Source organism: Triturus cristatus, chromosome 9 (assembly GCF_964204655.1).
Source record: "Triturus cristatus chromosome 9, aTriCri1.1, whole genome shotgun sequence".
NCBI classification, from domain to species: Eukaryota; Metazoa; Chordata; class Amphibia; order Caudata; family Salamandridae; genus Triturus; species Triturus cristatus.
Genome location: NC_140592.1, coordinates 863,246,365 through 863,257,829, shown reverse-complemented (window position 1 = coordinate 863,257,829; position 11,465 = coordinate 863,246,365). Strand labels below are relative to the sequence as shown.

The window sequence follows — 11,465 nt, the reverse complement described above, 5'->3', positions numbered from 1 at the left end:
TTCTGAACGTGTGTGCAGACAGTCTCAGTCGGCAGTTCTCTGCCGGCCACGAGTGGAGGCTCCATCCGGAGGTGGTTCGTCACGTCTTTCGGACGTGGGGAACTCCTTGGGTGGACCTGTTTGCCACTCGCGAGAACGCTCACTGCCCGTCATTCTGCAGTCTCCAGTATCTGATGCAGGGAGCTTTGGGGGACGCATTTCAGTTGAGATGGGACTCACATCTACTTTATGCGTTTCCTCCCATACCCTCGATTCCTCGGGTTCTGAGAAAGATTCACCAAGAACGGGCCCAAGTCATATTGATCGCCCCAGATTGGCTAAGAATGGTGTGGTATACAGATCTTCTCCACCTCTCCTCGTGCCCTCCGCCCCGTCTCCCTTTCAGGGCAGACCTCCTCTCGCTGTTGCAGGGGCAGGTTCTATACCTCCAGACCTACACCTTCATGCCTGGAGATTGAACGGGGCAACCGGAATTCTTTTTCTCTCCCGCCTGACGTGGTGGACATGATTTTGTCTGCCAGGCGTCACTCCACCAAGTCGATCTATTCCTATAGGTGGTCCAAATTTGTCCATTGGTGTGGGGAGAAGTCCATTGACCCTTTGAGGGCTCGTTTATTCAACATCCTTCAGTTTGCTCTCTCTCTTGCTCAGCAAGGTTTTGCTGTAGCTACTGTGAAGGGTTATTTATCGGCTTTGTCAGCATTCCTTTGCTTGCCGGATCAGCCGCCCTTGTTTAAATCACCTATTGTGTTACGGTACATTAAGGGCCTTACCAAAAAATTTCCGCCCACTCCATTTATTGTTCCTCAATGGGACTTGAATCATGTCTTAACTTACTTGATGGGTTCTCCCTTTGAACCCTTGCACAAGTGTCTCTTAAGGCTATTGTCTTTTAAAACAGTTTTTCTCGTTGCCATTACCTCGGCAAGGAGGGTAAGTGAGCTTCAAGCTCTGAGTTCGAAACCCCCTTTCTTGACCATTCATGCTGAAAGAATGGTACTCAGGACCAGGGCTGCTTTTCTGCCTAAGGTGGTAACTCCTTTCCATCTGGGGCAGTCCATTACCCTTCCTACATTCTATCCTCCCCGCACCCTTCCAAGGAGGACGAGCGGCTTCACTGCTTGGACCCTAAAAGGGCGGTGAGTTTTTACCTCGATAGAACTAAAGACTTTCGAGTGGATGAGCAGCTCTTCGTGGGCTTCATTGGCTGCAGGAAAGGAAGAGCGGTGCACAAGCGCACCCTTTCCAGATGGATCATCTTGTGCATCAAGATCTGTTACTCTTTGGCCGGTAAGGAACCTCCAGATGGTATAAGGGCTCTTTCTACCAGGGCAAAGTCTTCTACATCTGCCTTATCTAGAGGTGTTCCTGTGGAGGACATTTGTAGAGCGGCAACTTGAGCTTTTCCACACTTTCGCGAAGCATTACTGCTTAGATTCCGAGGTGAGAAGTGACAGGATTTTTTTGGTATACAAGGGTGGACACCCTCCTCCGGGAGTGGGGACTGCTGTGGGACACTATTCACAAGGTGAGGAATCCACTGGCAGATGTATCCATCAGAAGAACAAGTAACTTACCTTCGGTAACGCTTTTTCTAGTGGATACAGTATCTGCCTGTGGATTCCTCACTGACCCAGCCGCTTCCCCGTTGTCCACCCTTGTATACCTACAATAGTGATAATGTGTTATAATCTATCTGTTACTGTCAAAGGAAGTGTGTTATTTATTTTGCTTTCCTGCAATTTCACACTGTGTGTGTTGGTTTGAATATTATGTACTGTGTATACTGTATATATATTGTTGTCGGTCCGTCCGTGTGCCTCGAAGGCACGGAAAAAAGGGTGGAACTGACGCCATCATGCCGACGAGGCTCTCTTATGGCTCCAGTTATGTCAGCGGAGCCGCTCTATTGTCACGTTGCCGTGGAGAGCTACAAAAAAATTCCGAATGTTGCTGGTGCAGGGGATATTCACAAGGTGAGGAATCCACAGGCAGATACTGTATCCACCAGAAAAAGCGTTTCCGAAGGTAAGTAACTAGTTCTTCCAGGAGATTGTCCCCCTAACTAGAGTAGGTTACGATGTAGCCCCTCACATCTACCCTAAAACTGTACCTCTAGGGCCTTCCCCTCCTTGGGGTAGGTCAGGCAACTCAGGACAGTAAAACTAGTGGAAGAGGAAGTATTCCTTGGGAGAATAGCCAGAGGAGCGGCCCTTAAAGCCAAAATCCTAACTATAAAAAGAGATCGGGCTAAGATGGGTCTATCACCCATGAGTGTTGGCAGCAACAAACTAAATTGGGAAAACGAAATGTTTGATCCCGAAATCCCCAAATATGTGGAGGGTGATGATATCGCAAAGTGGTTTACCGCCTTTGAGAGGGCTTGTAAATTTAGAAAGCTACACCAGACACACTGGGGCTCTCTATTGTAGGAGGTATTCTGATGGATACATCTGCCAGTGGATTCCTCACCTTGTGAATATCCCCTGCGCCAGCATTCCACGGAACTTTTTTCCCCAGCTCTCTACGCCGACGACGTCATAATGCATCTGCTCCGCTCGCGACTCCGTATGACGTCACCGGAGCCATAAGAGAGCCACGTCGGCGTGATGACGTCAGTTCCCTTTTTTCCGCGCCGTCAACGCGCAACGGTTTTTCTAGCACTCTTCTGCTACTTTGTAGTCGTTTGGTGTTACTGTTGGAAACAATGTGTCATGTCTTTGACAAGGAAGTCGGGTTTTAAACCCTGTAGGGAATGTGGGGGCCACATGTCTATGACAGACCCCCATGATGATTGTTTGTGGTGCCTTTCATCCGACCATGACGTGGAAGATTGTTCCAGCTGTAGGAGGATGAATCCCAAGGCGTTGAAAGAAAGCGAGGCGAAGCTCTTCATGGCCAAGGCCAAAAAGGAGAAGAGAGGTAGGAAGAAGGAGAGATCGAGGCCGGAGTCGTCGACCTCGCATTCTTCGAAGTCGAAGAAACACCATAAGAAGAGGAAGCATTCCTCTCGGCGCCGGTCTTCGAAGAGCAAGGCGTCAAGATCGACTTCGCCTCAACGCCGAAGTAAGGATATATCTCCTTCTCCTTCTAAGTCTCCTGGGGGATCTCCTTCTCCGAAGCGGGCTCCAGCGCAGTCCCCGGTTCCAGTGGAGTCTTCGGCTTCTGAGGCTGAGCAAGAGCAAGGAGAAGAGCCTTCTCTAGAGCCTGATGAGCCTGCGGCGCCTGTGGAGGATACTGCGGCGCCGGTACCAGGTACTCCGCAGACTGATTCGGGACCAGGCCATTATCCACAGTTTCCGGCTCCGGGTATGGATTTGTCTCATTTTTTGAATACGATGTATGGAATCTTCCAACGGGCTGCCTTCCCATCCGGTGCACCTACTGGTCCCGTGGGTCCTATGGTTTATACTCTGGGGGTCCCGCAGCATTACGCTCAGGCCCCGTTTATGCCCTTCCTGCCGATGGCGCCTTCGTGGCAGTTTCCGGTGCTGACTGGGGATCCATCTTGGCTTCGAATGGATCGACCTTCTTCGGAGCCTTCCTCGACGCCGTTGCCGTCTACTTCGGCGCCGCCGACCCCGGCGCCGCCGGACTCGACACCTCTGGCTCCACCGACTCCGTGTACGGCGCCGGCGACGCTGGTTCCACGGATCCACTCAAGAAGAGAGGCCCAAAGGGTCTTGGACGAAGGACGTTATAGAGTGGAGGTGGAGGAAGGTGAGGTTGACCCGTCCTCTGAGTTTGAGGGGATTCAGGAGGCTAGTGGTTTGGACACGACTCCGGAGTGGGAGCATTCTTCTACTAGGTCCTCTCCGCCGCAGGAACTGGCTCCCTATCATATGGTGATAAAGGCCGCAGAGCTGTTGGATTTGCAGTTGCCCTCTGCGGAGTATAAGCCTAACCTTTTGACGGAGGTGTTACACTCGCCTTCCTCGACAAGTGAGCCTTTGCTGCCTTTCAATGAGGCTATTTTGGAGCCAATTGTGGAAGTCTGGCGTAAGCCGCTATCTTCACCAGCGGTCTCCAGGCAGGTGGCGAGAAGATTATAGGGTGGCTCCTGGGGATCCAGATTTTCTATCTTCGCACTCTTCGCCAGAAAGTCTAGTGGTGCAGGCGTCATGCTCGAAGCATGCTTCAGGGGCATTCCCTCAGACTCCTGCGGACAGGGAGTCCAAAAAGGTTGATCAAGCCGCTAAGAAAACCTTTTCATCTGGGAGCATGGCGCTTAAGTCCACTAATGCCACGTGCTTGCTAGGGCGCTATGTTCATGCTTTGATGGACTTGATGAAATCTTCAGCCCCTAAGCTCCCAGACGGTGATAAGGCGTCCTTTATGGAGGTGGTCGCAGATACTCATGCCGCTGCGAGACAGGTGATTCAGTCGGGCCTTGATACGGCTGATTCGGTGGCGAGAATAATGGGGTCGTCTATAGCCACTAGGTGGCAGGCGTGGCTTCGTTCGTCTGGCTTCTCTACGGACGTTCAGGCCGCCTTGGTGGATTTGCCCTTTGACGGACAAAAACTTTTTGGTGAGAAGGCTGACTCTGCCCTACAGAGATTTAAGGAGAGTAGGGTAACAGCTAAATCTTTAGGTCTGCAGGCTCCTGCCAAAGGATTTGGACTTAAGAAGTTCAGGGGTTTCGGGAGGTCTTCGTTTCGCTCCTACCGGCAGCCTCAGCAGCAGCAGCAGCAGCAACAACAGCAGAATCCCCTCTATACGTCCTATAGAGGGAGACAAAGAGGTCGGAGAGGTTCTGGCCGCAACCCCTCTTCATCTTCTGCCTCCTCTGTTCCCAATGAAGCTTCAGGGAAGCAGCCCTAGATCCCCCCATCCTGGAACATGTAAGACCTGTGGGGGGTCGGGTGTCCCACTTTCTGCAGGGTTGGAAATCTGTTACAACAGACCTTTGGGTTTTAAACCTTGTGGAGACTGGGTACGCCCTTCCCTTTCCGGAGTTTCCTCCCCCTTACCCTCCTTGCCAAGGTTACTGCTCGGAAGACCATCTGCTTCTTCTGCAGAAGCAGGTGCTAGCTTTGCTTCAAAAATGTGCGATTAGAGGTGGTTCCGGAGCAGGAAAGGGGTCAGGGATGCTACTCCCGGTATTTTCTGCTTCCCAAGAAGGACGGCAGATTGCGTCCGATACTGGACCTCAGAGTCTTGAACTTTTACCTGAAACAGGAGAAGTTCAAGATGCTGACCCTTGCACAGGTTCTTCAAGCGTTGCAGCAAGGAGACTGGATGGTGTCGCTCGACTTGCAGGACGCGTACTTCCATGTCCCAATCCTGAAGTCGCACAGGAAGTATCTCCGTTTTACGGTTTGGTCGCAACATTACCAGTTTGCGGTCCTCCCGTTTGGTCTTACTACTGCACCTCGAGTCTTCACCAAGGTGATGGCGGTGGTGGCTGCCCATCTCAGGAGGTCGGGGATTCCGGTTTTCCCTTACCTGGACGACTGGCTTCTGAAGGCAGTCGCCAGAGATGGTACAACATCATCTGCAGGTAACATCTCATCTGTTATTCAACTTGGGTTTTTCAATCAATGTGCCCAAATCTCACTCGGTGCCCTCTCGGCAAGGAGGGTGAGTGAGCTTCAAGCTCTTAGTTCAAAACCCCCGTTTTTAACATTACATGCTGAAAGGATGGTTCTTAGGACCAGGGCTGCTTTCCTACCTAAGGTAGTTATTCCCTTTCATCTGGGGCAGTCTGTTACTCTTCCTGTGTTTTATCCACCTCCTCATCCTTCCAAGGAGGAGGAAAGACTTTACCGATTGGACCCAAAAAGAGCTGTGAGCTTTTATTTGGACAGAACAAAGGACTTTCGTTTGGATGATCAGCTCTTCGTGGGCTATGTTGGACAATCTAAAGGCAAAGCTGTGCACAAGCGCACTCTGTCCAGATGGATCATCCTAGCCATCAAGATATGCTACGCCCTTGCTGGTAAGGTTCCTCCTGAGTGTATTAGGGCTCATTCAACTAGGGCCTAATCGTCTACCTCTGCTTTGGCCAGGGGTGTTCCGGTGGCAGACATTTGTAAAGCCGCGACTTGGGCCTGCCTCCATACTTTCGCAAAGCATTATTGCTTGGACTCTGAGATGAGGAGGGAGGGCCATTTTGCGCGCTCTGTCTTGCAGGACTTTTTGGTATAGGAAGGTGGACACCCTTCTCCGGGAGTGGGGACTGCTGTGGAATTCTATTCACAAGGTGAGGAATCCACTGGCAGATGTATCCATCAGAAGAACAAGTTACTTACCTTTGGTAACGCTTTTTCTGGTGGAAACAGTATCTGCCTGTGGATTCCTCACTGGCCCACCCGCCTCCCCATTGTCCACCTTTGTATACCTTAAAAGATGTCTTGCTTGAGATGTTGTTATGCTTTCGTGTACATTGGTAGGAAATGCTTGTTTTATTTAGCTTTCCTTTTGTTTATGTACTATGTATATTTGATTGTATACTGTGTATACTTTGAATCTGTCGTTGGTCCACCTGTGCGCCGACGTGGCTCTCTTATGGCACCGGTGATGTCATACGGAGCCGATGCATTATGACGTCGTCGGCGTAGAGAGCTGGGGAAAAAAGTTCCGTGGAATGCTGGCGCAGGGGATATTCACAAGGTGAGGAATCCACAGGCAGATACTGTATCCACCAGAAAAAGCGTTACCGAAGGTAAGTAACTTGTTCTTCTCAGGAAAGTGCAGGAATAGACTCATGACACTGGATGAGGAAGATGCCGAGTTCCCTGACCTCTTGAAGGATACCCTGATTGAGGGCTTTGGATTTAGAACTTAGGAGAAAAAGATTAAGTTCAGAGACTCTCAAAAATGTATCAATCCTGGGTAGATTTTGTTGACTTCAGTCAAAACACTAGGGGGCTGGTTAAAGGCAGCAGCGTGCAAGGTTATGAAGGGCTTTATAATTTGATAATGAAGGAGCATCTGTTAAGTAATTGTAGATCTGAAAAACTGTATCTGAAAGAGACAGGTTAGTGATAGATTCCTTACCTTAGAATATCCCCAGACTGGATCTGGAAAGTTTTCGTCAGCAGTACCCCTGCACGTCGGAAGGTGGCATCGTGCGGCTCCGCGTCCGTCATGACGTCGAACTGACCAATGTTCCCTCTAATTTCTTCCCTCTGTGTGTGGCAGTGGAGGGTCTCTGTGCGCTGCAACCATGGCTATGTGCGCCAGGAACCAGACCGCGCGTGTGCACGGCGCCAAATGTCACTCAAGACGTTTACTGTGAAAAGATGGTGCATTTTCACACATGCAGTGCCGCAATAAGGGTCTTAAGGGCAGTTTACAAATTGGATAAACACGCCATGACATGAATTGGTTACACAGGCAAGTACACAAAGTTTAGAAAAGCACAAGACTTCAACGGTGGTACCATCATAAGATTTTAATAAATATTCTTAACTTGAGCACTGTTCATTGGGTGGGGAAATGTTGAGAGCCTATACAATATCACAAATAAACAATAAGGGAGACATGTCAAGTGGCATCACTAGAGAGGTGACAGGGTTGCTGCTCACGGCGATCTTTGGCATTTTTCCAGTGCTTATAAACTCTATCTAGGTCAACTATCCCATTCAGGAGGTAGGCCTTTGTCCTCCTCAGCATATCCAAATGCTTCTGCTCTAGTCTATTCCTCAATTTACTCTTGATAGTATTCACGAGGCTGAATCCTCGTTCACAATTTGCACTAGATGCTTGAAACGTTGCGCAGACATCAACCAGCTGAGACCCCACACTATACTGAGCAGCATTGCGTAAAGTGAAATTCACCATGTCTTGAAAGGTGGTAAATGACCCACCCTTTACATGTTCTGCCACCACATATTTATAGTCTCTGTATTGTTGAACAACATCTTCTGGTGTTTCGCAATCACCCAGGACCAAGACATTTTTATACTTTTCATCAAGTCTTTGTATATTCTCAGTCCCAAAATCAAAATGTGATTGTGTTGCTATTGCCTGGATTTCAAAACTTGCCCATTCTTTCAGCTCATCTTCAGGGAACCTTTTTTTGCATGTGCTCACAAAGAAGGGAAACAAAAGACAAAATAGGCCCACTGTCAAACTCTTGCCTTTCCTTGTACAACACCATCAGATCTCTTACATTGCTGCTCCAAAAGACAGTGTCCCCCAAATACTGTTGCTTAACTTGGCCAATCTTTGCTCTAGCATACTGTACAGCTTCAACAGTAGTCAAATAACTTTTTGGGAATTGTTTGCACAAAGATGCAAATTCACCCAGAATGTCATTAAGTACTGCAAGTGAAATATGGTAGTTGGAGTTTGATAGCTTTTTGTAACAATATTTAGCAACTGGATCATTCTCCTCAACTTTCTCATGTTCAAAGTACTGAAGAACAGCCTCGTAATTATGAATTAGTGCACCAACAGCAAAATACCTTGAAAGCCACCAGACTTCATTCAGTGGTCGAAAAGAGACCACTTCACATTCAGTGACCGATGCAATTTCATCCAGCTTGGACTTCCTTGCAAGAGATCTGGAGAACACAGTGTAGACAGTCCTCAATAATGTCTCCATCTTTTTAACCATTGGAACCCTCTTCCAGGCATCATCAACTCCCAAATCTTCTCGATGGGCGACACAATACTGCTCAACTAGATGAGGTATGGATTGTTTAAGGCGAGTAGCAACACCATTATTATGGTATGCCCAGACGTGGGTCCCTTGCTCACTTTGTCATTGGATTCAAGATAGCCTGGCTGATGAGGGTTATGAACCCGAAACCGGTCCCAGGATGATTGTTTCTGGTCCAGGGAAGACATGGCTTGGCAGTTTGGGCTGGACTGTTCCCATGAGGCACAGGGTCAGACTGATTTGCATATGGCCATGTCTGAACTGGGGTGGTGGCGTGAGCTAAAGAATGATGATGGATTAAACCCAGATCAGTTGACTGGGGGTGAGTGTTTGATTTGCTCAAACGCTCCGTCCATCATCCCCTTTGGTATCGCTTTGTTCGCCCTAAGTTGGCAGGGTATGCCCAGACATGGGTCTCTTGCTCACTTTGCCACTGGATTCAAGATAGCCTGGCTGATGAGGGTTATGAACCCCAGACCGGTCCCAGGATGATTGTTTCTGGTCCCGGGAAGACATGGCTTGGCAGTTTGGGCTGGACTATTCCCATGAGGCACAGGGTTAGACTGATTTGCATATGGCCATATCTGAACTGGGGTGGCGGAGTGAGCTAAAGAATGATGATGGATTAAACCCAGATCAGTTGACTGGGGGTGAGTGTTTGATTTGCTCAAACGCTCCGTCCATCATTCCCTTTGGTATCACACCATTATTCTTACCCAGCATCACAGACGCACCATCGGATGTGAACATGACCATTTTCATAAGGTCCAGTTCATTGGCAGTGTAGATTTCTTTCACAGCAGTAGTGATAGCCTCAGCATTACAACTAGTCAGCTTCACTATGCCCCCAAACTGTGTTTTATGCTCTGTTGATGTTACAGGTCGGAACTTGAAGTACAGGATGAGCATTTTTGTAACAGAAATAGCTGTGCTCTCATCAATTATCAATGTGTGATACAAAGCGTGCCGAAGTTCTGCCGTAGCTTCACAGTGTATCACGCTATTGATGGCCTCAAGGTACTCAAAGGCATAGTTCTTGCTCCTCCAGCTGTCTGGTATCTTGACATACAAAGCTATGTGGTCATGGATGTCTTGTGCAGATAACATTGAAGTATTCATCTTGACTGCCAGCAACACGTTGTTGATGAGAATCTTTATCTCTTCCGGCATAGATCTTTGGCGTTCAACTACTTCCATTCTATTTGCTTTGTCAGTGGCAGTTTCTGTCAGCATTGCCCGCACTCCATAACCAAACCTGGCAGCAGCACTTCTGTTTCTCAATATCACCATGGCAGACTTGTGTACTTTGCTAAGTAGATGGCGTTTCATGTAATCCAGTTTCCAGCCATCACTCCAGTTCTTCCCTGTGAAAAAGTCCCCAACAATCTTGGCTTCGGCACATGCTTTGCAAAGCAAGCCCACGTCTGGACTGTATTGAAAAAGTTCTCCGAGTTGCACGCGATCCTTACTGCGTGGTTTCTGCTTCTCAGCCTCCACAATTTCTTTCATCCACTCTTCCTTGAATGCAAGGCAACATTTCTTCCTTTCTGGTGAAGTACTGCACTCTCCCAAAGTTACAGCTTTGCGCTTGAACATTTCCGTGCCTGCCGGTTTGAACATGCTGTGCCACAAAGCCTGCAAAATAAGGGAACATGGCTTACGTTGACGCCTAGCTCATGAATGCAATCTGTTATACTACAATGTACAAGCTGCACCACAGTTTAACTCTACCAAACAATTACCTCTTCTGCTTGAACTCGCGTACGCCTGTTTAAACGTATGGGGTTCTGGCTGTGAAACCTGCAACAGAAGAAAACATGGGTAAGTATATTATAAATCTGAAAGAAACCCGTTAGTTAGATTCCTCACCTTGGAATATCACCAGGCGTCTGACTGGATCCGGAAAGATTTTTGTAGCAATACCCCTTGCGCGTCGCTAGGCGTCGTCTGCGGCTCCGCGTCCGTCGTTGGCGTCGTGCGCCGGAATGACGTCGTCGGAGTACTTCGCGCGCTGACGTCAGTTCTTCTTTTTTCCGCGCCAGTAAGCGCCGATCCGGGAAGAGCTTACCCCTAGTCACTTTTTGACTAACTTTTTGACCTCTTTTGGTTACTCGACTACGACATCTGGTGCCGGTAGGATGCCTGGATTCAAGCATTGTGACGCCTGTCACCGACTGATGTCGGTCACGGATCACCATTGCCGGTGCCGGTGCCTGTACTGCCTGGGGGCCGACCATGATGCGGAGTCGTGCCCCGACTGTCAGGCCTTGACGTCGAAGGCTAGGCGGGAGCGGTCCCGTAAGCTACTCGAGCTTCGACACTCGGCTCCGCGTCGCTCTCGGTCCCGGTCCAGGAGGAGGTCCAAGGACCGCTCACGGAGCCGCAGCCATCGACATCGCTCGTCGGGATCTTCGGGTAAGTCCCGTCACTCCAAACACTCTAAGAAGTCCAAGCGGCGTCCGCGCTCTTCGGACTCCCCTCGCTGGTCGCGCGACCCGGCCGCGGCTCCGGGTGGTTCCACCCCGCGGCTCCGGGTGGTTCCACCCCGCGGCTCCGGGTGGTTCCACCCCGCGGCTCCGGGTGGTTCCACCCCGCGGCTCCGTCGGAGCCGCAGGAGCCGCACTCGTCCCCATACCCTCCGGTCCCAGGGACTGACGCGACTCCGGCGGAGGTCAGTGCCGTCCTCTCGGCCATGAGGAATCTGGCTCCGCCGTCGACGTCTGCCGGCGCGCCTTCGGGCCCCGCAGAGTTGACTGGATGACCTTGCGTGCCGGCGGCTCCGGCCCCGTCGAGGGCTCCGACGCCGCAGGTCCCCGAGGGATCCAGGCCTGGATCTCTGCCGGCGCCGGTTGAC

At 50.0% G+C, this 11,465-nt stretch overlaps 1 protein-coding gene across 1 annotated transcript; it reads right to left on the bottom strand.

Annotated features, from left to right (window-relative positions):
- Positions 1-6,685: 6,685 nt before the first annotated feature.
- LOC146798976 (uncharacterized) lies at positions 6,686-10,207 on the bottom strand. The gene is made up of 2 exons (XM_085627811.1): positions 9,328-10,207; positions 6,686-6,771 (listed from the first exon to the last, which is right to left on the bottom strand). Exons 1-2 carry the CDS (start codon positions 10,205-10,207, stop codon positions 6,686-6,688), a joined length of 966 nt encoding a protein of 321 aa, XP_085483937.1.
- Positions 10,208-11,465: the final 1,258 nt, after the last annotated feature.

Coding starts and splice junctions, on each gene's coding strand:
- LOC146798976 (XM_085627811.1), bottom strand. CDS start 10,207: ATGTTCAAGCGCAAAGCTGTAACTTTGGGAGAGTGCAGTACTTCACCA. Junction 6,772..9,327: donor TGGTGCGTCTGTGATGCTGG/GTAAGAATAATG, acceptor CTAAATCCAAAG/CCCTCAATCAGGGTATCCTT.